The following is a 26,315-nucleotide window of genomic DNA, read 5'->3' on the forward strand; positions in this document are numbered from 1 at the left end:
GTCTCTGGTGAGAGACTGTGAGGTCTGGACAATGGCCTGTGTATCAGTCTCCATTGGCATCTCCATCATACCTTGGACTCTGGTTCCCATGGACAACGAGCAGATTCTCTGTCACACTGCCAGGGTCTTAGCTGTCCCTAACTCTCACCCAAGGTCCCCTGAATTCCTGGCTCTTGCTTCCCAGTCCCATTTTGCAATCTCGCCAGGAACACAGATGGGTGCCCTCACAGTTACCCATGCAGAGACTCATCCCTGGAGAGAAGTTCAGGATCCTCTCAGGATATGGACGGCAGACTCACAAGTTGGTCCCTGCTGTGACCATTCCTTGGTTCCCTTTGGCAGTGTCTTCAGCAGCCTTCTCTTAAGAGGATAATGTGTATTATTTTAGGCACAATGTTTCATCTTTTGGTCAGCAAGCATTTGTTGAGTGCCAGCTGTATACTAGCCATGGGCTGGGAATACAGCAATAAATAGTCCCCAAACCAACCAGAATATTGGACTCTACCAAAACATACCATATTATTAAGTTAAAAATCAAACTCTTGGCTAGACAGAAGAACCTCCACCCGGTGACAGGCCCCAGTTTAGCTACCATGAGTTAGATGGGATAGGCTCGGGTTATCTGGTGATGGAGTTCACCCCACCCAGAATTCTCCTCTGCCTCCTTTGATCAACTTGTCTAACGGCTCAGTTAGACAAGGAAATGCCTTCCATACTTTAGATGAAGACTGAGAGGCTAGCCTGGTCTTCTGACCTCTCTCTTTTCTTCACTGACAGACATCTCGCATGTTAACATTACTGTTGTCGTTCCCTGGGGCTCTCATCTAAGAAGAAAGCTGGAAGTAGCATAGCTACTTGCACTAGGTTGTGCTTCACCAATAAACAACCCCAAAATTAGTTATAGAGAACACAATCATCAGTGTCAGGCGTCCATCAAGAATCAGTGGAGAACTCTAACCCATGCTTTTTTGCAGCATTAGACCAAACCGTTCCTAACCGATGTCTGGGATGTGCCTAGTCCCCATGAAAGAAAGAAAGAAGATACGTGAGGGTTGCATACAACTTAACACTTTGGCTCATAACTTATGAATGCACACCATATCCTTCATACCTTGTTGTCTGTCACCAAGGTGTCACTCAAACACACAAAAAAGTAAAAACATACCCAAAAACGAAGAGGTAGGCTATACTCAACATTACATGTGAGTCCCACATCTAAATGCCTAGCATGCAGTGCTGCATGCACCTTCTGCAATTGTACCCGACACATTGTAGATAGGGCAGACCCAGGGTCCCTTTCTCTTGGCAAACGCAGTGTGGTCCTACCTCGCCCAATATCTGGAAGATGGTCCGAAAACTATTATTTTTAAAATCAGTGTGGCATTAGAAGGATTCTAGCTTCAATTCCCCCTTGTCCATCTTCAAAGTCTCATATCCCTGGAAGAAGGACCACCTCTCCCTTCCATCTTTATCCATCTTCCTTCAGATACCTCAGCCAGAAGCAGCAGGCCTGGTGCTGACTCTGCCTCCTGGGTGGCCAAAATTGGAGGTTCTGAGTCCTTTAGTTCAGCTTAGCATCGTGACAACCCAGTTAGGGGCTCAGACCCCTTGTCCTCTCGGCTCTGCACTGTCCCCTGCTGGCTTTAGTTCTTTTGCAGCAAGCTTGTTTCTCTCCCTTGGCCTGCCTCTTGTGTTGCCCCCATAGGTCTTCCTTCGGTACAGTGGGCCCTTTTGGCTTGCTTAAGCAAGCTGCTTGACTTTCTCCCAGAGAATAATTGTCAATTTAAGGGAATAAATCCTCCTGTTTCCTTTAGCTTGGCCAACCTGATGGCCAGACATTTTGATATTTATGCCAGAAGAGCACATTGTTCTCATGCGGTTGTGACCCAGAGTTTGGTCCCTGTGGTTTGCCCGCTCTCTCTCTCCCTCGGTTCTTCCCCTATATGCTGGAACCTCTGACAGACAAGTCAATAGTGAAGAACCCTACACTTGGCTCCTTGGGCAAAGCTTCTCCTGCTGTCCTCAGCCCCTTCCCGCTGCCTGCCTGTTAGTACCCAGACTCAGCCTTGCTGCTGGGGGTCTCTGGATCTTGGAGGAGTGAGTCCTGAGAGCCTGTGCCTCTCAGCTAGAAGAAAAGCAGAGCTTTGTCATCCTTGACCCTTTAGTCTGCACTTAGCCTCAAGGCAGGTCTGTGAAGTCCAGCCTTCATTTCCTGGGCCAGGGAAGCTTTCACTGCCCTTTGGTGATTTGCTGGTGTGTGGTAACAGCCCAACTAACTGCTGTCCCCCAGGTGGCCACCCATTGTAAAGAATTAAGCATGAATCCTTCATTAATCTTTGCTCTAGAACAGTGAGGGAAGGCGGGAGCGTTGGGAACACAGTGGGGGAGTCATTTTTTCCTAGTGTTCATCTATACCGAAATGGACATCCATTTCCCCATACAGGGCAGGGTCAAAGATTTGCAGACACAAAGTACCCATGGGCTGTGGCTCTCACAAATGACCAAGGGAGGGGTTGTTGTTTTATAGATATCAACGAATGCCGTCACCCTGGTACCTGCCCTGATGGGAGATGCATCAACTCCCCTGGCTCTTACACTTGTCTGGCCTGTGAGGAGGGCTACATAGGCCAGAGTGGGAGCTGTGTAGGTAAGGGCTGATGGCCAAGGCACTGAGGGGGGTCATTTGGCCTTAGGATGGCTGGTTGACCCCACACACAGGGAGGGGAAGAGGTAGGCAGACAGAAGTGGCTTAGAGGGTATTGTCCTCTTTCATCTGGTTGGATTCTTAGACGATGCTGAGCATGATGTGGGTGTGCTTTAGCTATGGGACTCTGCCCTCTGAATCAGCTAGGGTGGGGCCCTCCCCTGCCGCCTAGCCACATCCGTTCCGAAGCTCTAACCCAAAGTCCCAGAAGCTCCTGCGGTTGGCTTCTGTTGACTGGGATGAGAAGCCTTGGGGTCTTAGACTGAAGAGAGCCAGCCACCCGGCCCTCTGCTACACTAGGGCACTGTATAAGGAGCGCCTCCCACTGTGTAGCCATGGCACTTCTTGTTCCCAAAACAATTCCGTGCTAGTGGGAAGGAGTGTTCTTTCCCCTCAGCCCCCGCAGGGAAAAGGTTCTGATTCCAGGAGGAGCCATGTTTTGAATAGATGCTTTGAGGCTCTGGGGAGGGCAGATGGTTCCCAGGCCCTCCAGACAGCCACAACCACCCAGGCATAGCCTGGCCCCTCTCCACACTGCCCACCCACGTACTGGAACTGCTCATTGGGTACGGGACATGGGTTTTTTGGTGGCAGGTAAGAGACTAGAGAGGATGAGACTCACGATGGAATGAGTCAGGGGTCTTGGACACCTTATTTCTAGTATTCTAGGTGGGTTCATTTTCCAGGACTGGGTAGGGTGGATAAGGAACACTCGGGAGGGTACGGCTCTGACCCTGCTATGCCTAAACGAAACAAAGGAGGGTGGCTTCACAGCTCTTCAAGGGTGGCTGTTCTCCATTCCCTCTGATGGCCAGTTCTGTGGGCTCATGAAAGACATGATCTAGGCTTGCTGCAGTGGGGAGGAAGGGAGACCAGTGTGACCTCTTGGACTTCATCCACAGATGTCAATGAGTGTCTGACCCCTGGGACATGTGCCCATGGAAGGTGCATCAACACGGAAGGTTCCTTTAGATGCTCTTGTGAGCCGGGCTATGAGCTCACCCCAGACAAGAAGGGCTGCCGAGGTACTAAGATATAGCGTCCTTCTTGGTGCAGGCAGCTTGAGTCTCCAGCATCTTTTCCGCTGCATGCCAACCCCTGTAGCCAACCCTGAATTATCCTATCAGGCCTAAGGCCTATCCTACCCTTTGTCAAAACCTGTCCTTTCCACACTCCCTGCCCACCTATGAGTCTCTGGCGTATCTGCCCTGCAGAATCCTATACAGAACTCAATGGCCTGTTTCAGATGTAGACGAGTGTGCCAGCCGAGCCTCATGCCCCACCGGCCTCTGCCTCAACACGGAGGGCTCCTTCACCTGCTCAGCCTGTCAGAGTGGGTATTGGGTGAACGAAGATGGCACTGCCTGTGAAGGTAACACGGGAGAGATGGTGACAGAGGGACATAATATAGGCTGCCCTCCCTCTTAACTAGCATCTGTTTGTCCTCCAGCCTTGGACTGATCCTGGTAGTCTCTGGGTTAGGTTAGAGGGAACTTTGGGAGACTTGGCCCTAGAGAGCTTCTGAACTTGACATAACTTCCAAGTTCAGAGATGAGACAAATGATCACAGAGACAAGGGGGAAGCTAAAGTCACCTACGGTAGTGCATGGCTACGCTCCCAGGACCTGGGGGTGGGAGCAGAAGGATTGGGAGTTCAAGGCCAGCCTTAGCTACAGAATGAGTTTGAGGCCTGCTGAGCTACATGACACTGTCCCAAAACAGGTAAGCTGGAGGTTCGGCTACCCAAGGAGCTCTGTAGGAGGGAAGTATGAGGTTGCCTTATAGAGTACGGCCAGGCTTGCCCTTCTCTAGAGATCCAAATGGGCGAGAGGTGTAGTGAGGGAAGGCTTCATTGCCGGGACTGCCCTCCTGGCTCCATGGCCACAGTTGTCTATCTGCCTAGACCTGGATGAATGTGCCTTCCCTGGAGTCTGCCCCACAGGCGTCTGCACCAACACGGTGGGCTCCTTCTCCTGCAAGGATTGTGACAGGGGCTACCGGCCCAGCCCCCTGGGCAACAGCTGTGAAGGTAAGAGACCCCTCCCCTGTGGGGAGAGTGCAGATGGGATACAGTAGACTAACCAAGCATGTTCAAGAATAAGAACCCCCCCTCAAAAAATAACCCTAGGATAGTGGGCTGGGGACCCCTATAAGTAACCCCCAGAAGTCAGGAAAGTGGCTAGATACCCAGGTCCCACCATCATGAAGGCACTGGTGTGCGGGCTGCAGTGTTTCAGCAGGGATAACAAGAGACACATGTGGTTCCTTGGGTCTTGGCCTAGACTGAGTGACTCCCTGTTATGACAAGCTTCTACAGCAGTGGTTCTCAACCTGTGGGTCTCAACCTCTTGGGGGTCAAATGACCCTTTCACAGGGGAGGCATGTCAGATATCCTACCTATCAGATATTTGAATTATGATTCATAACAGTAGCAAAATTGCAGTTATGAAGTAGCAATGAAAATAATTTTATGGTTGGGGGTCACCACAGCATGAGGAACCGTGTTAAAGGGACTGCAGCGTTAGGAAGGTTGAGAACCACAATTCTAGAGTGTCCGTTGTGCTTCTCCATAGTGTTAACAATACCTGCAATCCCAACAATCGAGAGGCCTGGTCAGAATGATGGAGAGTCCAAGGCCAACCTGAGCTACTTAGGGAGAGAAGGGATGTAGGGGTTGGGGCAGGGCAGCTGTGATGATCTACAATTGTAATCCTAGCATTTAGGAGGTAGAAACAAGAGGACTAGGAGTTCAAGGTCATCCTAGGCCATCTAACTACATGAGATCCTATCTCAAAACAAACTTAACAAACAGGCAAAAAAAGTTTCTGTTATTGTCTCAGGCTCCAAATGTCTGTTTCCTTGATTCACTTCCCATTGCTTCTCAGCTCAAGACAGGGGAAGGAGGCTTCGGTTTCCCTAGGCCAGGACTATTGGGCATGAAGGAACCCAGACAGGGCTAGACCAATGGAAAGATCTCTTGCCATCCTTCTCCCTGTGGCCCTCTCCTAAGCTTCTCCCAGCCGTGCTGCTCTGGGAAGGAAGGTAAACATCACAGGTCCAGTCCCCTCAGGCAGGTGATAGGTCCCTCCCTGTGTGGCCCTATAGACGTGGATGAGTGTGAAGATCCCCAGAACAGCTGCCTGGGAGGCCAGTGCACGAACACAGAAGGCTCCTACCAGTGCCTCTGTCCCCAGGGCTTCCAGCTGTCCAATGGCACCGTGTGTGAGGGTGAGTACCCAAGTCTCCCGTCAGGAGTTGGGGACAGTGAGTGTCTTGCAGAGGTGAGGGCATCGCTGGAGACACTCCCTTCCCATCTTTCCCCTGTAGATGTGGACGAGTGTGTAGGAGAGGAACACTGTGCTCCTCATGGCGAGTGCCTCAACAGCCTGGGGTCCTTCTTCTGTCTCTGTGCACCCGGCTTTGCTAGTGCTGAGGGGGGCACCAGATGCCAGGGTAAGAAGCCAGCATGGTCATGTCTAAGGTCTAAGGTCTAAGGGCTGGCGTCTAGATCAGAGTCTCATCTGGATACCCTTGCTGAAGTGAATAGCATGCCCACGGCCTACCCAGGGATAGGAAGGGCCTGCAAGGAAGTACTTAGAGGCTGTCAGAGGACCCCTCTGTGATGCCTGTGGCAGATGTGCATGCTCTCCAGGGTCTTGGTGTTACCTTTCTTCTGCTGACAGATATACCCCCCCCACCTGCACACTAGAGCCCTCCCCATGCCTGGCCTCAGGTTCCTGGCGCTGGACTGTCCCCTTGATCTTCCTACTCCGAGCTTCCCCTTCACTCTCCTTGGGTTTCTTGAGGTCCAAAGGAAGCTGCTTGGGGCTCTAGCAAGCTCGAAAGAGACCCACAACTGCATCTGCTCACTGGTATCTCTGTCCTAGATGTTGATGAATGTGCAGCCGCAGAGCCATGTCTGGGAGGACACTGTGTCAACACAGAGGGCTCCTTCAGCTGTCTGTGTGAGACTGGCTTCCAGCACTCCCCAGATAGCGGAGAGTGTGTGGGTAAGAACTCTAGGGATGGGTGGGGCTTTACTTCTGCCCCCTCTATCCTTCTCCTTAGCTCCCTGGAACAATGAACACGGCTTCTCAGGAAGTAAAGCATTTTCTTACATAAAGAAGTAAAGGATCAAAGTATAATGTATTTATTGAGATTCTGATGACCGGGACTTGCCTGAGGCTGGCATGATAAAGACAATAATCTTTATACCAGCAGAGCCCACCATCTAGTTTTAAAGGCCGAATGTGTTCAGCGGACTTGAAACACCTGCTATGTTCAATGTCTTTTGATAAGACAGATGGTTACAGACAATCTTAACCTTGGTAAGGGAGCTGGGCGGTGGTGGCACACACCTTTAATCCCAGCACTTGGGAGGCAGAAGCAGGCAGATTTCTGAGTTCAAGGCCAGCCTGGTCTACAGAGTGAGTTCCAGGACAGCCAGGGCTACACAGAGAGAAACTCTGTCTCAAAAAAACCAAAAAAAATAAAATAAAATAAAATAAAATAAAATAGGTAAGGGAGATAGCTATTGAAGAAAGCTGCCTGAACCCTGCTGGGGTGAAAATGGCCCAGAGGAGGCTGAGCACACTCTCAGAGCTTCCCAAAAGCTCAGCCTGCAGGCTCAGGGGAAACTATCCTGAATTCATCTGCTTGGGGTGAGATGGGTACAGTGATTTGAAATGGACCTCGGACCTGGGAAGCCGAGGGATATGACCTTGTAATGTCAGCAAGGTGGGGTTGGAGCAGTGACCTTAGCCACACATCTGCCCCCTCTCATGGCTCTGGAGACAGATATTGATGAGTGTGAGGACCACGAAGACCCAGTGTGCGGAGCCTGGAGGTGTGAGAATAGCCCTGGTTCCTACCGCTGCATCCTGGGCTGCCAGCCTGGCTTCTACGTGGCACCAAATGGAGACTGCATTGGTGAGTGGGGAGATGGAGGTGGAGGCTAGAGGGCTGAGGAGGGGCAGGGAGGGACAGGGGGGCCAGGGAGGGTCGGGGGGGCCAGGAAGGGTCAGGGAGGGACAGGGGGAATGGGGGGGGGACAGGGAGGGGCAGGGAGGGCCGAGGACAGCTGGGTTTTCCTTTATTGAACTAGAAACAATTTCTCCCGAGGATACTGTTGAGTCACTTTGAAATTTGTGTATTTTCCATTCAGTGAAGCTTACATAAAAATTAAAGAGGGATGTTAGAGTTAAGGGTTTCATGTGCTGTGTCCAGGGTTTGTTTTTGTTGTTATTATTGTTTGTTTGTTTGTTTGTTTTCAAATCTTGGTGTTAATAGACCAGATAAGTAAGTACTCGTAGCAAACATAGGAAGCATGCACACACCCCCTCCACCCTGTCCCCGTCATCCCTCAGACATCGATGAATGTGCCAACGACACTGTGTGTGGGAGCCATGGCTTCTGTGACAATACAGACGGCTCCTTCCGCTGCCTGTGTGACCAGGGCTTTGAGACCTCACCCTCAGGCTGGGAGTGTGTTGGTGAGTAGCCTGCGGGCTACCCAAGGTCTGGGCTAGGAAAGACACTGGAACCTATTCATTCCCACCAAGCTTTGTCTTTCTTGAAAGGAAGTACTAGGGCTCTCTTCAGACACAGTCATGTCTCCATGGCTTCATGATAGAACCCCAAAAACGTGGTCGTGGAAATCACAAGGGAGGGAGATTTCCCCTCCAGCTAGCATTGCTGCTGGCCAGGTAGGCTGGAAGGCCAATCCTGCTGCAGAAGGAACAAGCAAAGAAGGAAGAGACCTCCTGTCCCACTCAATTCCCTAGAGAGCTCGGGGACACAAGAGACACCCAGAGGAGGGGACTCTCCTCTTTGTTCGCTTTCATAACCACTTTCAGCAACCCCTCTTCTCTATTCCATGCCCCGCCCTCTACGCACCAGGCCCCCTTCCCACTAATCCGGAATCTGCTTTTGCTTCCTCCGAGTGTGGTTCTCTTAGGGGACGGGACCCTGCCTACGTGGCCTGGAGCCAGGGGCAGGGTGCACTAGCTTCCTCTTCTCTGTACACGACTGTCCTCGTGCCTGGCAGATGTGAACGAGTGTGAGCTCATGCTGGCAGTGTGTGGGGATGCACTCTGTGAGAACGTGGAAGGCTCCTTCCTGTGCCTTTGCGCCAGTGACCTTGAGGAGTATGACACAGAAGAAGGACACTGCCGCCCTCGGGTGGCTGGAGGTGAGACCTGGGAGGCCCCTTCCCTTCCTGACACTTTACACAAGGACTCCGGCTTATAAAAGCCATCTATTCATCCAGCTCCTGCTACTGAGGAGAGTTCACTGGGCCAGTGTCGGGGATGTAGGTTGGGGTTGGATGATAGAGGGGACAGAAGTCTAAGGGCCACACTTGCCAGCGTGCGCCAGACAGCATTCCCACTGCCCTAGAGAAATTCAGGGTGTTCTGGCACCTAGAATAGCCCCCTGGGGGACCTCAGCTTGACTTTGGTAGAGACCCTGAGTCCAATCTTTGAATGGGTCTTTGGATTAAGGAGGCCTTGAAGTTGAACTAATCTGGGCCCTACCCTTCTTGCTGCCACTCTACCCCAGGCTAGACCAGAACCCAGCTGGCTTCTGTGACCTGGAAAAAAGCAAGGGGAACTTTGGAAGGAAAAAATGGAGGGGAGAAGAGTTTGGTGGTCCCTGAGAGACAGAAGGGACCAGAAGGGTGTTTATATGGTATGCCAGAGCTTGCCCATGAGGGGTGTTGGCAAGTAGTACATTAGAAACATCAGGGGCTTGGGCATCAGAGGCACTGGGGACAGAGTCCCACTTCACCCCTTAATAAGTCCTTAAATGTAACTTCTGAGATGCAGTGTCTTTGTGGTAGGGGAATGACAACAGTAGCCAGTCCTTGGGCTGCTCAGGGTACCACGTGAGGTACTGAACACCATAAGCTTCTCTATAGACACCAGCTTAAAAGATCAACTTGAGGGCAGGGATGCCTCAAAGGGTCATGAACAGACTGTCATAGGGGGCTTCTGTCACACACAGCTCAGAGAATCCCAGGGGTCCCTGCAGGGGAGCAGGCTCCAGGCCTCCTCCGAATGGAATGTTACTCTGAACACAGTGGAGGTCCTCCCTGCTCTCAGATCCTGGGCCAGAACTCCACACAGGCTGAGTGCTGCTGCACTCAGGGCGCCAGGTGGGGGAAAGCCTGTGACCCCTGCCCATCTGAGGACTCAGGTAAGGCCTCAAGGGCTAGTTTGCGGTATGATACTCAGGGGAAGGAGACAGGGGTGATGGCACATGCCTGTGATTCCAGCTTCCAGCCCTCGGGAGGCTGGAGCAGAAAGATCATGAGTTTGAGGCAAGTCTGAGCTACACAGCACAGACCCAGGCCAGCCTCCATTATACAATTAGACCCTTAAAAATGGGGGTGGGGCCAGGCAGTGGTGGCACGTGCCTTTAATCCCAGCACTTGGAAGGCAGAGGCAGGTGGATCTCTTGTGAATTCAAGGCCAACCTGGTCTACAGAGTAAGTCCCATCATAGTCAGAGCTACATAGAAACCCTGTCTCAAAAAAATCAAATAAAAAAAGACAAAAACCAAACCAAACCAAAAGTTTGGGGTGGGGAGACATACCATTTCCTCTCTGAGCTTGAATGCTTTCCTACACAGTTGAATTCAGTGAGCTCTGCCCCAGTGGTCAAGGTTACGTCCCAGTGGAAGGAGCCTGGACATTTGGACAACCCATGTACGCAGGTAACCATCCTCAACACTCTCCTCCTCAGACTTCACTTGCCAGAGTGAACCCTGGCTAGTCCTCCACGAGGCCCTAGGAAGTCCTACACCTGGCTCCGGCTTCTAGGTAGTTTCTGGGGCTTTTCCATCTCTGATATTTTTAGCTGGAAAGTTTTAACCAAGATCCTCCTGGAATGTTTGCATGCCCCTGAGCTCAGTTCCCCTGTGCCTTTAAGTCTAGAGGGTGCACTGTGGTGTTTAACCTCACCACCACCACACCTGGACACAAGGACAGACAGGGGTGGGTAAGTACTGCACTGACACACCCAGGTCAGGACAGTATCGGTCTCCCTGGCTCCACCCTTCAAAACAGAAACCTTGGGGAGCTCGTACTCTTATTGGAGAGTTTCAGGTACTGGATCCCTTGGTGCCTTATTCACAAAACTAGTCCTGAGAAGGAAAGAATGGAAACAAAGAGTGTGTGCATGAGTGCATGTGTGAGCATGAGTGTGTGTGCACACACATGTGCATCTGTGATGTGTACGCATGAGTCTATGTGTACTGTGTGTGCTTGTGTGGATGTGTGGATGTGTTCATGTGTGTGAGTGCATGTGTGTTCTTGAGTGTGTATGCATGAGAGTGTGCACACGTGTCCATGTGTAGTGTGTGTGCATGTGAGTGTGCTTATGTGTGCATGTGTGGTATGTGTGTGTACACACTTGTGCATGTGCGGTATGCATGTCTGTGGTGTGTGAGTGCGTGTGTGTGTACATGTCTGTGGTGTATGTGTGTGTGCATGTGTGTGTGTGAGTGAGTGCATGTCTGTGGTGTGTGTGTGTGTGTGTGTGTGAGTGTGAGTGCATGTCTGTGGTATGTGTGTGAGTGTGTATGTGTGTGTGTGAGTGCATATCTGTGGTATGTGTGTGAGTGCATGTGTGTATGTGTGAGTGAGTGCATGTCTGGTATGTGCGTGAGTGTGCCCCCACACATGCGCATGTGTGTGTGTGAGTGAGTGCATGTCTGTGGTATGTGTGTTAGTGCATGTGTGTGTGTATGTGTGTGTGTGAGTGAGTGCATGTCTGTGGTATGTGTGTTAGTGCGTGTGTGTGTGTGTGTGTGTGTGTGCATGGCTGTGGTATGTGTGAGTGAGTTTGTGTGTGTGTTGCTGGAAATGAAGCCAATGGCAGACACTCTCCCACTGGACACCAGGCGGCTTGTCCCGAGTGCTTGCTTTGTGTCAAGCACTATTTAAAGTGCTTTATGGGTATTAGCATTTCTTAATCATTACAATTGCAAGAGACTAAGCAGTATTTTAGAGGAGAAACTGAGGCAAGAAGAACCTAAGCAACTTGCCCAACTCACTCAGACGGGTGGATGTAGAGCCTCTGACTAAGTACTCCTTCCTGCCGTCTCTTCCCATCTCTGCCCTCACTCTGCCCGCCCGCAGATGCCGATGAGTGTGTACTGTTCGGGCCTGCTCTCTGCCAGAATGGCCGATGCCTCAACACTGTGCCTGGCTACCTTTGCCTGTGCAACCCTGGCTACCACTATGATGCCTCCAGTAGGAAGTGCCAGGGTGAGGACTCACATGGGCCCTGCTAATCCCTAGTCCCACTCTTGCTAAGAGTCCCCCTTCCTGGAAAAGATGCAGCAGGCGGGTCTGAGGCAAGGAGAGTTCTAGTCTGTCAGAGATGGTCCCTAGAGAGACCCCTTCCAGGATGGGCATCTTCTTTGGCCTTCTTAGGCAAACCCTTCTGTGAGCATTGTCAAAAGGCCACTCTGGCCCTGCTCCACCTTTTCCTCACACCACAGATCACAACGAATGCCAGGACTTGGCCTGTGAGAACGGTGAGTGTGTGAACACAGAAGGCTCCTTCCATTGCTTCTGCAGTGCCCCCCTCACCCTAGACCTCAGCGGGCAGCGCTGTGTGAACAGTACCAGCAGCACAGGTGAATAGATGGGGATGCGGGCATCAGGGGGCACAGACCTGGCCTGGGACTCACATTCTCCTGGGGTCTGTGCCACCAGAGGACTTCCCTGACCATGACATCCACATGGACATCTGCTGGAAAAAAGTCACCAATGACGTGTGCAGCCAGCCCTTGCGTGGGCACCATACTACCTATACTGAGTGCTGCTGCCAAGACGGGGAGGCCTGGAGCCAGCAGTGCGCCTTGTGCCCACCCAGGAGCTCAGGTAAGAGGGCACCTGCAGATGTAGCCATAGCTCTGGGAAGAGGGTACTATCACCTTGAAATGAGGAGAGCAATCAGGGAGCTGTGGCCTTGCCCTCCATCTTGGTCATTCAGGACAAAGATTCAGGCATGGTCAGGAATCCCCATGTGTTCTCTTCTTGGGCCACAAGCCACTTGAGCCAGCTCTCCGAGCTTCAACTAGCAGGAGCTAAACTCAGACCGTTCCCTTCCCCCAACAGAGGTCTATGCTCAGCTGTGCAATGTGGCTCGGATTGAGGCAGAGCGGGAAGCAGGAATCCACTTCCGGCCAGGCTATGAGTATGGCCCTGGCCCTGATGACCTGCCTGAAAACCTCTACGGCCCAGATGGGGCCCCCTTCTATAACTACCTGGGCCCCGAGGATGCTGTTCCTGAGCCTCCCTTCTCCAACACAGCCAGTCAGCTGGGAGACAATACACCCATCCTTGAGCCCCCGCTGCAGGCCTCTGAACTTCAGCCCCACTATATAGCCAGCCATTCAGGTATGTGCAGCCAAACTGGAGAAGAGACAGGCACTGCCATCCCCCGCACCCCCTCCACCTGCCTGCCACATGAGGACAGGGAAGGAGAAAGACACTGGGCACAGACAGACAAGCAGTCACTCCAAATGGTGTGGGTCAGACACTACCATACATGGCTATCACCCCAAACCTTTGGTAGAGTGTGGCTATTGTTGCAGTATCTTTCTGTAGGACTGTTATAATCCATTGACACAAGCCCGCCCTCGGCACGCAACAGCAACCACCTTTGTACTAGGTCCTAGTGAGAGATTGGGGTCTAACTAAGTGCAGGCCTCAGCCTTCTTCTTTCTGACCCTCTCTTAGAACCCCTGGCCTCCTTCGAAGGTCTTCAGGCTGAGGAATGTGGCATCCTGAATGGCTGCGAGAATGGCCGCTGTGTGCGTGTTCGGGAGGGCTACACATGTGACTGCTTTGAAGGCTTCCAGCTGGATGCGGCCCACATGGCCTGTGTGGGTAAGGTTGGGCCCACATGGCCTGTGTGGGTAAGGTTGGAGTCGTGAGAACGACCATGCCCCCCACAGGACGTGAACAGCTGGGAAACACACTGCTGCCCCCTAGTGGGCATGTGTCAAACTAGTGACAGTGGAAGCACCAAAGAAAGGTTTAAAGGTTGTCCTCCATAGAAGAGAAGCCAAGACATGATCTCTTAGCATAGTCTTGGGCATGCTAAGAGATCACTGCTTCTTGGGTTTGTCCCTAGGTTGTCTTGTTTGGGGCGGTCTGATGAGGCATGGAGGTCGGATGAGGTGGCCTTGGGGATCCTATCCAGGGAAGGGGCTGATGGCTAGAGGGACCCAGAGACAGCTTTCTTTTTTGCTTCCGTAGATGTGAACGAGTGTGAAGACTTGAATGGACCTGCAGCACTCTGTGCACACGGTCACTGTGAGAACACAGAGGGTTCCTATCGCTGTCACTGTTCCCCAGGTTACGTGGCAGAGCCAGGGCCCCCACATTGTGCGGCCAAGGAGTAGCCGTGAGGAACCACTGTGGGCAGCTATCTGGAAATGGCTTCTGCCACAGGCTGTGGACTTAAGATTGCTTCCCCAGCTGGGAAGACATTGCGGCTGGGAGGACGACGTGATGACATCTGGCCAGGGCTCTGGAGCCTAGTTCTGCCAGCCTTGCCAACTTTTTATCTCTTCCAGCTTAACTCTGGGTGTGAGCTTCTGTCACTGCCTCTATGCCATTGCTTGGCTCAGACGTCACAAATATTTTAATGCTTCAGCCACTGGCCACAAGACACCACCCACCAGTCTATTTTCGGGACCACACTATAGAGCGCTCATAAGAAGCGCTCATCTGCTCCTCTTAGGCTGTGCAAACATTGCAGGCACCCCTTTCCAGCTGTGATCCACACATCATCATTCTGTAACGGGGACAGTGGCTACATCCACCCCACCTGGGAATGGCCTTTTCACAGTCTGTGGAGCAAGAGAGGGTTTGGGAAGTAGCTCCTGTGTCACCTCTCAGAACCAACACCACCACTCGGCCAAGCTGGCATGAGCTTCTTTTGCCACATCTCCATCCCATAGACAGTTCTGTGGCCCCCAAGAAGGGACCAGTTTCCCTCATCTCAGAGGATGAAGACTAATACTAACTTGCTGAGTGTAAGAAGTACAAAGGAAGAGGAATAATGAGCCTGAGAAGGTGTGGCAAGAAAGTGGTGTGGAAAACACGACAAGCTGATACGAAAGGAGGAACCGAGAGTTAGACAAATCTAAAAACACTGAGTTACTTTGGGCAAACAAGTCCTCGAAGCCCCCTTAGGGCCGCTGCGTGCCAGCAGTGAGGCTTGTCACAAGCTTGGCCTTGGTGCCCATCTCCAAAGGCCTTTATTAGGCACATCTGTTCCCTACGGGGAAACCCAAATGGATGGGCTAACAGTATAAAGGTCTCTTTTTCAGCTGTTCTTGGCAGAGGAAGCCAGATTTTCAAAGTTGTTAATCTCCTCCACTCAGAAGCACCTGCCCTTGTTCCCTCTAAGAGATGCACTTCCATACAAGCTAGCTGGGGGTTCAGGAACATGGGGGAATAAAATGTTCATCTGGACCCTCCTGTGCTTAGTTTGTATTTCCTGTCATACCAACTTTATCATGCTGATTAAATCTAAAGATCAGATTAGAGATAAACCTGCCTGTCCCACATCCAGCTTCACCAGCCGGGTGTGGCAGGTTCCATACTATCCCAAGACAGAGCAGACTGGCTGTGTTTCCCTGCCTGGCCGCGTCTGACAGATGGCATGGTGATGACTGCTGCTTCTTACATCTAATCTGCCCTGCCTGCTGCTCTGATTGTCAGCCGTCAAATAACTTACTGGATGCCTGCTATGTCTGAGCACTGTAACGATTGCTGAGCGTAGATTTACTTAATCATCCAACAAGCTCATGTTCATTCCTATTTGCAGGCAAGAAAGCTGAGCCATGGGAAGCTTACATTGTTTTCTTTAGGCTGCTATATCTCAGCAGACAAAAATGCGTGTCTCCTAAACCAATGAGAATATTCTTTTGCTCCTAGCAGAAACAAACGCCACTTAGAGTCCATGAAAGTTGGGGATTTAGCTCACTTGAAAGATTGCTCACCTAGCGTGCACAAGATCCTGGGGTTCCCTCCCTAACACAGTGAGGGAGGGGTAAGGAGAGTGGGGACACTTTTAAAAGACTGGCAAAGATCAAGGTTTTCTCAGTCTGCTAGGTGGCTAGCCTCGGGTGAACTGGACACCAACAGCTGATAGTTATGTATGTTGGTTCAGTGTCTGACGAGCACACTACGGCAATGTCTCTCACAGTCATAACAGGCACAAAACTAACTTTCTGATCCAGTGACCCAGTAATTCCACTCCTAGGACTTTAACCTTCGGGTGTGCTTTCATTAAATTTGAAATCACGTATGTGAGAGGGTATTTACTGTAGACCTAGTTGTAATCAGAAGATTAGAAGCAACGGCTAAGGAATGTTGAGACAAGACGGCAGTGTAAACGCCTGTCAAGAACACCCAGAACACTGGGGGAGGGGCCATAGAACAGCATGGGAGATGCGCTGCTGTGTGTCTGAGGAGGAGAGGGGACCACTGCTAATCTCGTCCTCACACTCCACATTACATCCATCCTCAGAGAACGTCTACCATTGCCCAAACATGACCTGCTGGCACTGTGCACTTGCCCTCAGAGTCCTCCACCCCTTGTCTGCCTGTTCAGCCTTTGGACATGCTGCGTGCACGTACACACACTGCCTTTTATTACAAACAGAAATAATATACTGTGTGTACTGTTCTGCACAGTGTACCCCCTCTGAGACAGAGTCTTAACTAAGCAGGCCAGGTTGACCTAGAACCAGTGAGCTTCTGCCTCCACTGTGCTGGAAGTCCAGGTGTGGGTCACCACAGCCAGCCACATTTTTTTCCACTCTATACATGCTCATAAAGAATTATGTTACCTCATGCTGTCTATAAAACCAACATTCAGAAAGTGGAGACAAGGGGATTGTGAGTTAGGACAACCTGACCTACAAAACAAGACCCTGCTTCAAAACAAGATAAACAATGTCTCATCCTACTTTATACTAGTAGTTTACACTGTCTACTATATATAGTATAGTTAGCTACACTCGTATATTTTACACTGAATACTAGTAGTTGGAATGGCTAAACCATAGCTCACTCAGCCAGTGAGTCACTAGCAGACATTCCATTGCCCGCCTTTGCTCATAAAACTGCAGAGAGCACTCCTGTACACGTGTTATTTCATGTTTGGATTAAGCTCTTGAAAACAATATGGTTATCAGGAGAGTGACAGGGTGGACAAATAAAATACTGAGGGTTTTTTTTTTTTTCAAAGCATTTTCCTTTTTAAATTCATAGATGAATCACCTACTCAAAAAAATAAAATATTTTTAAATACCACTACTGGCCAGCCACTGCTTCAATGCCCTCTCCTTTTATACATTTATCATTTATCTATTATTTATAATTAAAGTAATCATTTCTTTTTTAAGATTGATTTATTTATCTTATGTATATGAGTACACTGTAGCTGTCTTCAGACATACCAGACCCCACTACAGATGGTTGTGAGCCATCATGAGGTTGCTGGGAATTGAACCCAGGACCTCTGGAAGAGCAGTCGGTGCCCTTAACCACTGAGCCATCTCTCCAGCCCTAATGTAATCATTTCTTAATTTCTTAAGCTAATTTCCATCAAGCAGTCCTGTGGTGCTTTTATGGGGGAAGAACTCCGAGAGCCACTGTAGACATCCATCCTAGATGGCAAAGAAAGCAAGAGAAATCTCTGCCTCCCGGACAAACACACCAACTGTAATGACGCACCAGGAAATATCAGACCCTACAGAGGCCAGGGTAACATCAGCTCAGAGATGGGGGAGGTCATCCTAGTTCTTTTATCTGGTTGTAACTGCTTAGTGTCAGTCCTGCTCTGAGATGTTGTAACAGAAACCCAAAGAACAGAACTCAATCCTCAGAGTTAAAGCAAGTATCATCCAGGCGCCTTTAACAGTCCCTCTCTCCAGCCCCCATCAAAATAAATGACTTTAATGAACTACATAGCATTACAGTTAGGGAAATACGCTTGATTGCGTATTTGATTGACACCGTGCTTGACATCTTCCATGGCTTTCGTCTCCTTCCTTAGAGCCCGTCCTTGTGTTCTCTTCTCAGCACAGCCGGCTTGGAGGGCATTTGCTTTCCTCATTTACCATCCTTTCAGCTCGTTGGGCATATTCTCTCAGTTTTGACATGTTCCCCAGAAAAAACCCACATGTTCAAGGTTTTCCTGCGTCACATCCCTGTACGGGGCCTTCTGATCAAGGGTGCTAGTGAAATACGCTTCAAAAAGCATTGATTCCCAAGGTTTGGCTGTTATGGCGCCAGCGGCAGTCATCTTTTATTCTTGCCATATATAAAGGTGATGAGTTCCAGTACCAAGGGCTCTAACAGGCAAATGGAGGATGAAACCACACAGCAACGGTCCCCAAACAAACTCTCAGGTGTTAGTAGTCTAATTAATCTCTTACTTCTGAACAGATATCCTCCTAATTTCTTGAAGTCAGTCAACAGTCCCATCGTACATACAAGTAAATACATAGTTTACACACTGTTGTCTCTAAGATCACATAACTGAAAAGTATAATTCTACAATAAGATCAATCACTAGGCCCCCCCTCTTAGAAGTATCTATCTATCAAAGATAGTTGATATATCTAGGTTGGGTATTGGGTTACACTTCTGATTGATATTGAGCATTACCAAATTTATAAAGCCATTGGTTAACATTAAAAATCTTGTATAAAAGCAAAAAGGAGAAGGGGGTATGGGATAGGGGTTTTCTAGGGAGGGGAAATGGGGAAACGGGATGGCATCTGAAATGTAAATAAAATATCCAATAAAAAATAAATAATAAATAAATAAGAAAAAAAGAAAAAAGTATCTATCTAAAGTGGGCTTAGGGGTCTTTTGTCTCCTTTGTTTATTGCATTAATATGATTTTGGCTAAAGATGAAATATACTGTGTCCTGTATGATTTTACATAAAGCTAATGTCATCTGAGATGCGGGAGACTCAATTAAGAAAGTGCCTCCATGAGATCTAGCTATTGGCAAGCCTATAATGGCATTTTCTTAACTGGTGATTGATGCAGTAGGGGCTGTCCCAAGCTGGTGGTCCTGAGTAAGCCATGAGGAGCAAGCTAGTAGGCAGGACCCCTCCATGGCTTCTGCGTCAGCTCCTGCCTCCAGGTTCCTGCCCTGCTTGAGTTCCTGTCCTGACTTCCTTCAATGGTGGGCTAGATGTGGAAGTGTGAGTCAAACAAACCTCTGCTCCCAACCTGATTTTTAGTCACAGCGTTTTATTGTAGCAATAGAAACCCTAAGTCATACTGTCTAGCCTGCATGAGTTCCTGTGCTCAGTACCCCTCCCCAACAAAGAGAGGGAGCGGGGGTACTTCTCAGGCACAGACTTCCATGAAGCCAAATCTGCAACAACTAAGGCCTTAATGAACCTTTACAATTGGAAGAGCTGGCTCCGAAGCACATGCCTGTAATTCTCAGCACCCAGGAAGCTGTGGTAGCAGGTTGGAGACTTTGAGGCCAGTGTGAGCAGACACAGTGTAACAAGATCGGCCTGGGCTACTCACTAAACTCCCATCTCAAAAAGATTAAAAGAGAGTAATGGGGGTGGAGTGGGAAAGGAGTGATGGTTCAGTAGTTAAGGAACTTCACAGCTCTTCCAGAGAACTGGAGTTTGGTTCGAAGCACCCATGCGGGGAAGCCCTCCAGGAGATCTAACATCCTCTTAGGGCCTCAATGGGTACCTTCATCTAGTGTATATCGACCCAGACACACATACACACACACACATTAAATAATAATTAAAAATCTAAATAATTTTTTAAAAAGTAATGGTGAGTTGGGTCTGGTGGTGCACAGCTGTAATCCCACCTACTCCTAAAAGGACTGTAACTTCAGTGGCCCCTTGCTGCTATCCATCCTTCATGTCACAGGTACAAATCACTCAAGAGACTTCTTATAGTTGCCTCACGAAGTGTCCCCCACCTGCAGGATTAAGTTCCCTGAAAGACATTCTTCCATAAAAACCATCCTCACATAACAAGAAGCACTGTTCTTGTTTTTCTCCATCCTGCCTTTCTAAACAGAGAATCCAGTTCTCCCATTTCCAGGAGGCGACTGCATTCTAAGGGACCTTATTTCTTGTACCTGCTTGGTCACTGCAATTTAGTGAAAGATACATGTAGCAACAAAAGCTATTCTGTTCACACTTGGGAATTTTAAAACCACTACACCAATAACCCACAAAAAATATTCTGAAAGAGTAGGCTCTAGGGGCTGGAGAGATGGCTCAATGGTTAAGAGCATTGTTGCTCTTCCAGAGGACTGGGGTTTGATTCCCAGAGCCCACAGCATGGCTCACAACTGTCAACTTCAATCTCAGGGCATCTGGCTTTCAGAACACAGACATATCAAACACCCATACACATAATACTTACTTGGTTGTTTGTGGTTTTTTGAGACAGGGTTTCTCTGTGTAGCCCTGGCTATTCTGGAACTCACTCTGTAGACCAGGCTGCCTTGGAACTCACAGAGATCCCATTACCTCTGCATCCTGAGTTTTGGGATTAAAAGTGTGTGCCACCTCCACCCGGTAACGGTAGTAGTTGTAACATTTAAAATGTAGCAAAACCTCTTTTAAGAATAATAAAAGGCTGTTACTAGTCTGAATGGAAAACCTTAGTAGGCCCAGCTACGGTCACGGAGTTTCAGTCTTAATAATAATATGCATACACAAACGGTTCTGTGCAGCATCTGCCTCCTTCCATGGGCAGAATCTGTCCTCTTCTGTCCTCTAAGCATGTGATAGGCTTGCTACTGAAGCCTAGATTTCCCCACATTGAAAATGTAAGGTTTTGTCATAGTTTCAGATTCCAATTTCTATTTCCATTTTCTTTGGCAAATTGTCTTTACTAGATGACACTAACTCCTCTCTAGTACATAAATACAAGCTTCTGCTGTAACAAGCTTTTTGTTTGGTTTGAGACAGGGTCTTACTATAGAACTCTGGCTGGCCTGGAATTTTTCCTGTAGATCAGGCTGGCTTTCAACTCACAGAAATCCACCTGCGTCTATTTCCTGGGTTGGGATTAAATATGTATGCTACCATGTTGGACTAAAGATTTTTAATTCTGTGTGGTTGTGAGTCGGGGTTGTGCCCATTGAGTGCTATGTGACCTTGGAGGTCAGAAGAGGGTGTCTGGTTCCCTGGAGGTGGAGGTACAGGTTCGGAGCCTCCTGACACTGGTACTAGGAATGGCATTTAGGTCTTCTGAGAACAGTATATACTCTTCACCCCTGAGCCAGCTCTCTAGTTCTTTGCTACAACGAACTTCTAGAAGATACCTTTAACTAGTAACTCTTCCAGAGTCCACCTGTCTGTGGGTTCCCCATCACTGTTAACAGTTACCTATTGTGACTGTGGTGTTGATTCTTTTTCTAGTATCTGTCTAAACAGTTCTGGGCTCCACAGCACTGTAATATAATTGTATGGAGTTCTGTAGCCCATTTAAGTGTCACACTTAAGTACCTTAAACAAAGCGTTTCTTATGTGGAGTGGGACTCATAGCGGGCACCTTAGCCAACATGGCAACTGAGTGCGAAACCAAGTTATCCAAAAGTCTCCAGTGCACAGAGCTCATGCAAAGGGTGGGCTTGAAGCCAGGAGACAAGAAACATCCTTAGTGAAGATCACTGGTGCTCGGGTTTATCCGGGGCTTGAGGAGAACTTCGCTGTAGAGCGGAAATCTCGCTATATAAAGATCCTTCCTATGGATGAGTGTCACTAGGGATTTAATCCTGAGGCTGAGAAGTTAACATTTCAGATGAGCATAAGGAACAAGGCAGATTACCAAGATTACATGGTGGGACTTGATGTGTCTATGAGACTTTGCTGGGGGACAACTCCAAGTTTGCCAAGAGGGACTGTGCCAATTATGAAAATAGAAAATGAATTAAAGCAAAGATGTTCTTAGAGCCCCAAGATTAAAATGAGAGACTTAACTCTGGGGTGCCCATGAGCAACAGTGTGATTTGGGGCACAGGGTAATTTGGAGACCATGTTGATGTTTCTGGACTTGTTGCCAGTCTAATGTTGACTTGTAAAAAATGCAGTTTTGGAAACATGAGGATCTGTGGCTGGGCAGTGGTGGCGCACGCCTTTAATCCCAGCACTTGGGAGGCAGAGGCAGGCGGATTTCTGAGTTTGAGGCCAGCCTGGTCTACAGAGTGAGTTCCAGGACAGCCAGGGCTACATAGAAAAACCCTGTCTCTTTTAAATATATATATATATATAATTTTTTTTTGAGTACACTGTAACTGTCTTCATGTACACCAGAAGAGGGCATCAGATCCCATTACAGATGGTTGTAAGCCACCATGTGGTTGCTGGGAATTGAACTCAGGACCTCTGGAAGAGCAGTCAATGCTCTTAACCACTGAGCCATCTCTCCAGCCCCAAAACTCTGTCTCAAAAAACAAAAAACAAAACAAAAACAAAAAAACAAAAGACTGATCTGTGATGAATGCTATACATGCTTTTTCTCATGGCATGTTTTAAAGATTTGTGTGTGTGTGTGTTGTGTGTATGGATGTTTTGCCTACATGTATATCTATATACCATGTGTGTGCCTAGTGCCAGAAGAGACCAGAAGAGGGCGTCAGATCCCCTGGGGCTGGAGTTATAAATGGTGGTGTGTTCTGGAACTCAACCTAGGTTATCTGGAAGAGCAGCAAGCATTTCTTTTCTTTTTTCTTTTTTTTTTTCCAAGACAGGGTCTCTCTGTGTAGCCTTGGCTGGCCTTTAACTCAATCCACCTGCCTCTGCCTATCAAGTACTGGGAATAAAGGCATGTGCCACCACTGCCAGGCCAGCAGCAAGTGCCCTTAACCACTGAGCCATCTCTTCAGTCGGCCTCTTTAATGACATTTTTCATGGTAAAATTTTACCCCTTAATCTTCAAATATATGTACACACAGGCTGTTTCCTAAAGACTTTGAACACACAAAAGTGTAGACAGAGAGAGAGAAAGAGAGAGAGAAAGAGAGAGACAGAAAGACAAACTGACCTGGAACAAATTGCTATAAATTAGTGCCATTGTTTAAACTGCCCTCAGTTTTTGCTTTAATGCTGTCAAGCCAATCGACATACTTTGGAATCAAATGCTGTAAGAACTCAGCAAATATAGCTTATCAAGAACAAACATTCTCCAACCTGAAGTATTTGCATGCTATCAAGTTATTGTCAATTTATAGTATATGTTTTGTCTGTTTATGTAGGGAGTGAACTGGGTTACTTGCACTGGAAGGACCAGCGAATACATATATGTCTTAAAGATACAGATAAATTACTTGTCTACCTAAAACACAAATTTTACTGGTCCTTTTTTTTTTTTTTTTTTATGGTTTTTTGAGACAGGGTTTCTCTGTGTAGCCCTGGCTGTCCTGGAACTCACTCTGTAGACCAGGCTGGCCTTGAACTCAGAAATCCACCTGCCTCTGCCTCCCAAGTGCTGGGATTAAAGGCGTGCACCACCACCGCCACCGCCCAGCAAAATGTGTAGCCCAGGCTGGCCTGGAACTCGTGATCCTCCTGCCTCTGCCTCCTTCAGCCAATCCTACCGGCGTGTGCCACCACAACCGGCTAATTCACTCTTTAAAAAGTTCCTTCTAGGGGGTTGGAGAGATGGCTCAGAGGTTAAGAGAACTGGCTGCTCTTCCAAAAGTCCTGAGTTCAACTCCCAGGTACCACATGGTGGTTCAAAACCATGTATCATGAGATCTGGAGCCCTCTTATGGCTTGAAGGCATTCATGTTAAAAAAAAAAAAAAAAAAAAAAAAAGTCCCTTTTGTTATCTACAAGTAATGAAAGAGCCACTTCCCCTATGTATAAAACTAAGACATTGTACATAAGGTAGACAAGGTAGGTAAATTCAGTTACTAAATGGTCATAGAATCTTGATGCACCTTTATGGTATGGAGTATTTGGAATAGAAAAGCTACTTTTCAAGTAATTCAGATATCAACAGGGGTTTGGCCAAACTTGTTTTTTGGGTTTTGGGAGGGTGAGGAAGTCTTTTGATTTTATAAAACCTAGTAGATTCATGAGCAGGTATTTCCCTATAATATTGTTAAGTGAAAAGAGACTTCATAGGACACATGGATAAATCCCTAACACATTCAAGAAGAGTACAATACAACTGGACTGGTGGCACAGGCCTGTCATCCCAACTAATTGGGGTACCAAGACTAGGGGATTGGAAGTTCAAAGCCAGCCAGGGAAATTTTCTGAGAACCTGTCTCCAAATAGAAAGCAAAACAGTTAAGGAATGTAACGCAAGTGCTGGAGCAGGGGTTCTCAACCTTCCTAAAGACAAGGCCCTTTAAAACAGTTCCTCATGCTGTGGTGACCGCTACCATAGAATTACTTTCGTTGCTAACTTTGCTATTGTTATGAATCATAATGTAAATATCTGATATGGGACCCTTGTGGGAGTCGTGACCCACAGGTTGAGAGCCACTCACTATGCTAGTGTGTTTACCTAGCAGTTACAATGCCCTAGGTGTCCAATCCTGGGGGATTAGAGGGAGGGCATACAACCACAGAAAAAAAAAAAAGAAAAAAGGAAAAAAAAAAAGAAAAGAAAGAAAAAGAAAAGAAAAGAAAGAAAAAGGAACGACCCAGGCCTGGTAGTAATATGTCTCCAGTTCCAGCATGAAGAGGCTGACGTAGAAAAATTGAGAGCCCAAAACCCGGGCTACCTATAAGGTCCTGTTGAAGAAAGAAGGAAAGAAAGAGAGAGAGAGAGAGAGAGAGAGAGAGAGAGAGAGAGCGCAAATATTTTGTTTGCCTTTCTAACCAATTTTGGCTTCCATTCTGGTATTCAAGCTACCCAAAAACTGGATCCTAATTGAAAACACAGTAAGAACTCGGTTTATAATGATGCTTTATAGATAGCTACACACACACATAAACAATTCTGAGGGCTAGAGAAGTTAACTCCAAATCTTGGAGTCCTAGAGGTGCTACAAATTATACTGGATTCCAACCAGTGATTAAAGTTGAGGTAACAGCCTTTGGATTTGGCCTGAAGATTGTACTGGGGAAGGGGAGAGTATTTCGGCCAAGGGTAAAGCTTCACATTCCATAATTAATAGTGGTAAAATAAGACACTCCTGGATTAAATTAAATAAAATGAGAGCCGGACATGATGAGAAAGAAACCTCTAGAAGTCTACTATTCCCAGGTTGTTCACACTGGTACCAGGGTGGCAATCCCTGGGTCCTCTGTCATGGTGTCAGATTTTGACAGAGAAGGATGACCCACAGGAGCAGCCTTGCTGGGCTTGAGGGTTATTCAACACTTGGAATGAGCTTCGGATTAGTTCTTGGCTGAAGTCCACCTGGGCTCCCTTAACGAAGGCCAAGCTATCAGCGTCAACCACTACTCTTGCCCCACCCTGTTCAAATACCCTGAAAAAAAAAAAAAACAAGAGGAAAGCATTAATGACAAATATCACAAACACCAAGAACATAACACCCTGAGCCCATAGGTGTACATCCTGTTCTCCAATACATGGAATATCGCTTAGGACTTCTAGCAGGTGCAGAGTGTACCTGAAGTAAAAAGATTCAACGTAAAACAGAAGGGCTATTTAAGGACTTGGTCTAAAACTAGTCCAGAATTTCTCAACTGACGACCCAATGAACCCTAAGTAAGTCAATGTTCTTCCTTATTCTGAAACAAGAGAACAAATCTCTGCTGTATCTTCATAGTATGGGGAAGGTGGTAGTGTTAAGCATACTTAGACGCTTGGAAGTTTGGAATAAAAGCGCATCTTAAACTGGGGTCACTTTTATCCTCTGATACAGCCTCTAGCGACCCATCCATCCTCCTTGCCTGTCGTCGGGGTTAATAACTGTATCCAGTGAAAATTTGTATTGGAATCCGGAGCATCCACCTCCCTCTACTTGCAGCCTGAGGAACTCTGACCCTTCGGTGATTTCCAGAAGCCTCTGAAATTCAGGAAAGAGGATCAAGAATGCCAAGCAAGCGGAGATAACGGGGCGGGTGGATGGGAATTCTTCTAGAGCCCTCCTGGGCATCGACGCCCCGCGTCCGGCCTCCTACCTGGACGCAGCTGTCTGTGAGGTGGATCTGCCCCTCGCCAGCCTCTGGAATGGAGGACGTTGTTTCCCAGCGGGTCAAAAGCCTGGGAAAGACGGCGAGGAGCCTGCGATGTGAAGAAGGAGGATTAGCCCGGGAAACAAAGTGGCACCTGATGACCCTCTATGGTCACCTCGTACCCAAACCTGGCGACAACTTCATCTGAACTGCAAAGTCTTCACCTCCCTCGTGAGCTTTAGTCTCCCATCTATCCTGAAGAGGCAGAACCCAACACCCTTCCTAAGTGACGTTCTACCCTCGGTACCTTTCCCGGCGCCTAGGAATGGCAGCCCTGACCGCCTCGGCAGTTAGGGACAAGGCCCTGGCGGCCGCCATCTTACTCCGCAAGCTCCGCCCCTAGCATGGTCTAAATCCCCGCCTTAGCCTGGGCTTAGGGAAGAGGGGAGGAAGACAGGGGCGGGGTTG

General features: G+C 48.5%; 2 protein-coding genes across 4 annotated transcripts in view; one reads left to right on the forward strand and one right to left on the reverse strand.

The window, feature by feature from the left end:
* Window positions 1–15,200, forward strand: part of Ltbp2 (latent transforming growth factor beta binding protein 2) — a 94,123-nt gene extending 78,923 nt beyond the window's left edge. For 2 of the 3 annotated variants that reach the window (XM_076921661.1, XM_076921663.1), the window contains 18 exons: window positions 2,528–2,647; window positions 3,607–3,729; window positions 3,951–4,076; window positions 4,608–4,733; window positions 5,810–5,932; window positions 6,032–6,157; window positions 6,592–6,714; window positions 7,502–7,633; window positions 8,071–8,196; window positions 8,751–8,894; window positions 9,707–9,898; window positions 10,334–10,417; window positions 11,844–11,972; window positions 12,209–12,346; window positions 12,426–12,593; window positions 12,831–13,112; window positions 13,455–13,604; window positions 13,977–15,200. In XM_076921661.1, the coding sequence (XP_076777776.1) occupies window positions 2,528–2,647; window positions 3,607–3,729; window positions 3,951–4,076; window positions 4,608–4,733; window positions 5,810–5,932; window positions 6,032–6,157; window positions 6,592–6,714; window positions 7,502–7,633; window positions 8,071–8,196; window positions 8,751–8,894; window positions 9,707–9,898; window positions 10,334–10,417; window positions 11,844–11,972; window positions 12,209–12,346; window positions 12,426–12,593; window positions 12,831–13,112; window positions 13,455–13,604; window positions 13,977–14,122 (2,558 nt within the window). In that variant the 3' untranslated portion in view covers window positions 14,123–15,200. The remainder of the gene's footprint in view (window positions 1–2,527; window positions 2,648–3,606; window positions 3,730–3,950; window positions 4,077–4,607; window positions 4,734–5,809; window positions 5,933–6,031; window positions 6,158–6,591; window positions 6,715–7,501; window positions 7,634–8,070; window positions 8,197–8,750; window positions 8,895–9,706; window positions 9,899–10,333; window positions 10,418–11,843; window positions 11,973–12,208; window positions 12,347–12,425; window positions 12,594–12,830; window positions 13,113–13,454; window positions 13,605–13,976) is intronic. The other variant, XM_076921662.1, reaches the window with a different exon arrangement.
* A 9,452-nt stretch (window positions 15,201–24,652) lies between these two features.
* Isca2 (iron-sulfur cluster assembly 2) lies at window positions 24,653–26,306 on the reverse strand. Its single transcript, XM_076921664.1, has 4 exons — window positions 26,155–26,306; window positions 25,854–25,956; window positions 25,623–25,738; window positions 24,653–25,195 (listed from the first exon to the last, which is right to left on the reverse strand). The coding sequence occupies exons 1-4, from the start codon at window positions 26,223–26,225 to the stop codon at window positions 25,021–25,023; spliced, it is 465 nt and encodes a 154-aa protein (XP_076777779.1). The 5' UTR covers window positions 26,226–26,306; the 3' UTR covers window positions 24,653–25,020.
* Between the last annotated feature and the right edge of the window lie 9 nt (window positions 26,307–26,315).

This window comes from Arvicanthis niloticus, chromosome 23 (genome assembly GCF_011762505.2).
Source record: "Arvicanthis niloticus isolate mArvNil1 chromosome 23, mArvNil1.pat.X, whole genome shotgun sequence".
Lineage (NCBI taxonomy): Eukaryota > Metazoa > Chordata > Mammalia > Rodentia > Muridae > Arvicanthis > Arvicanthis niloticus.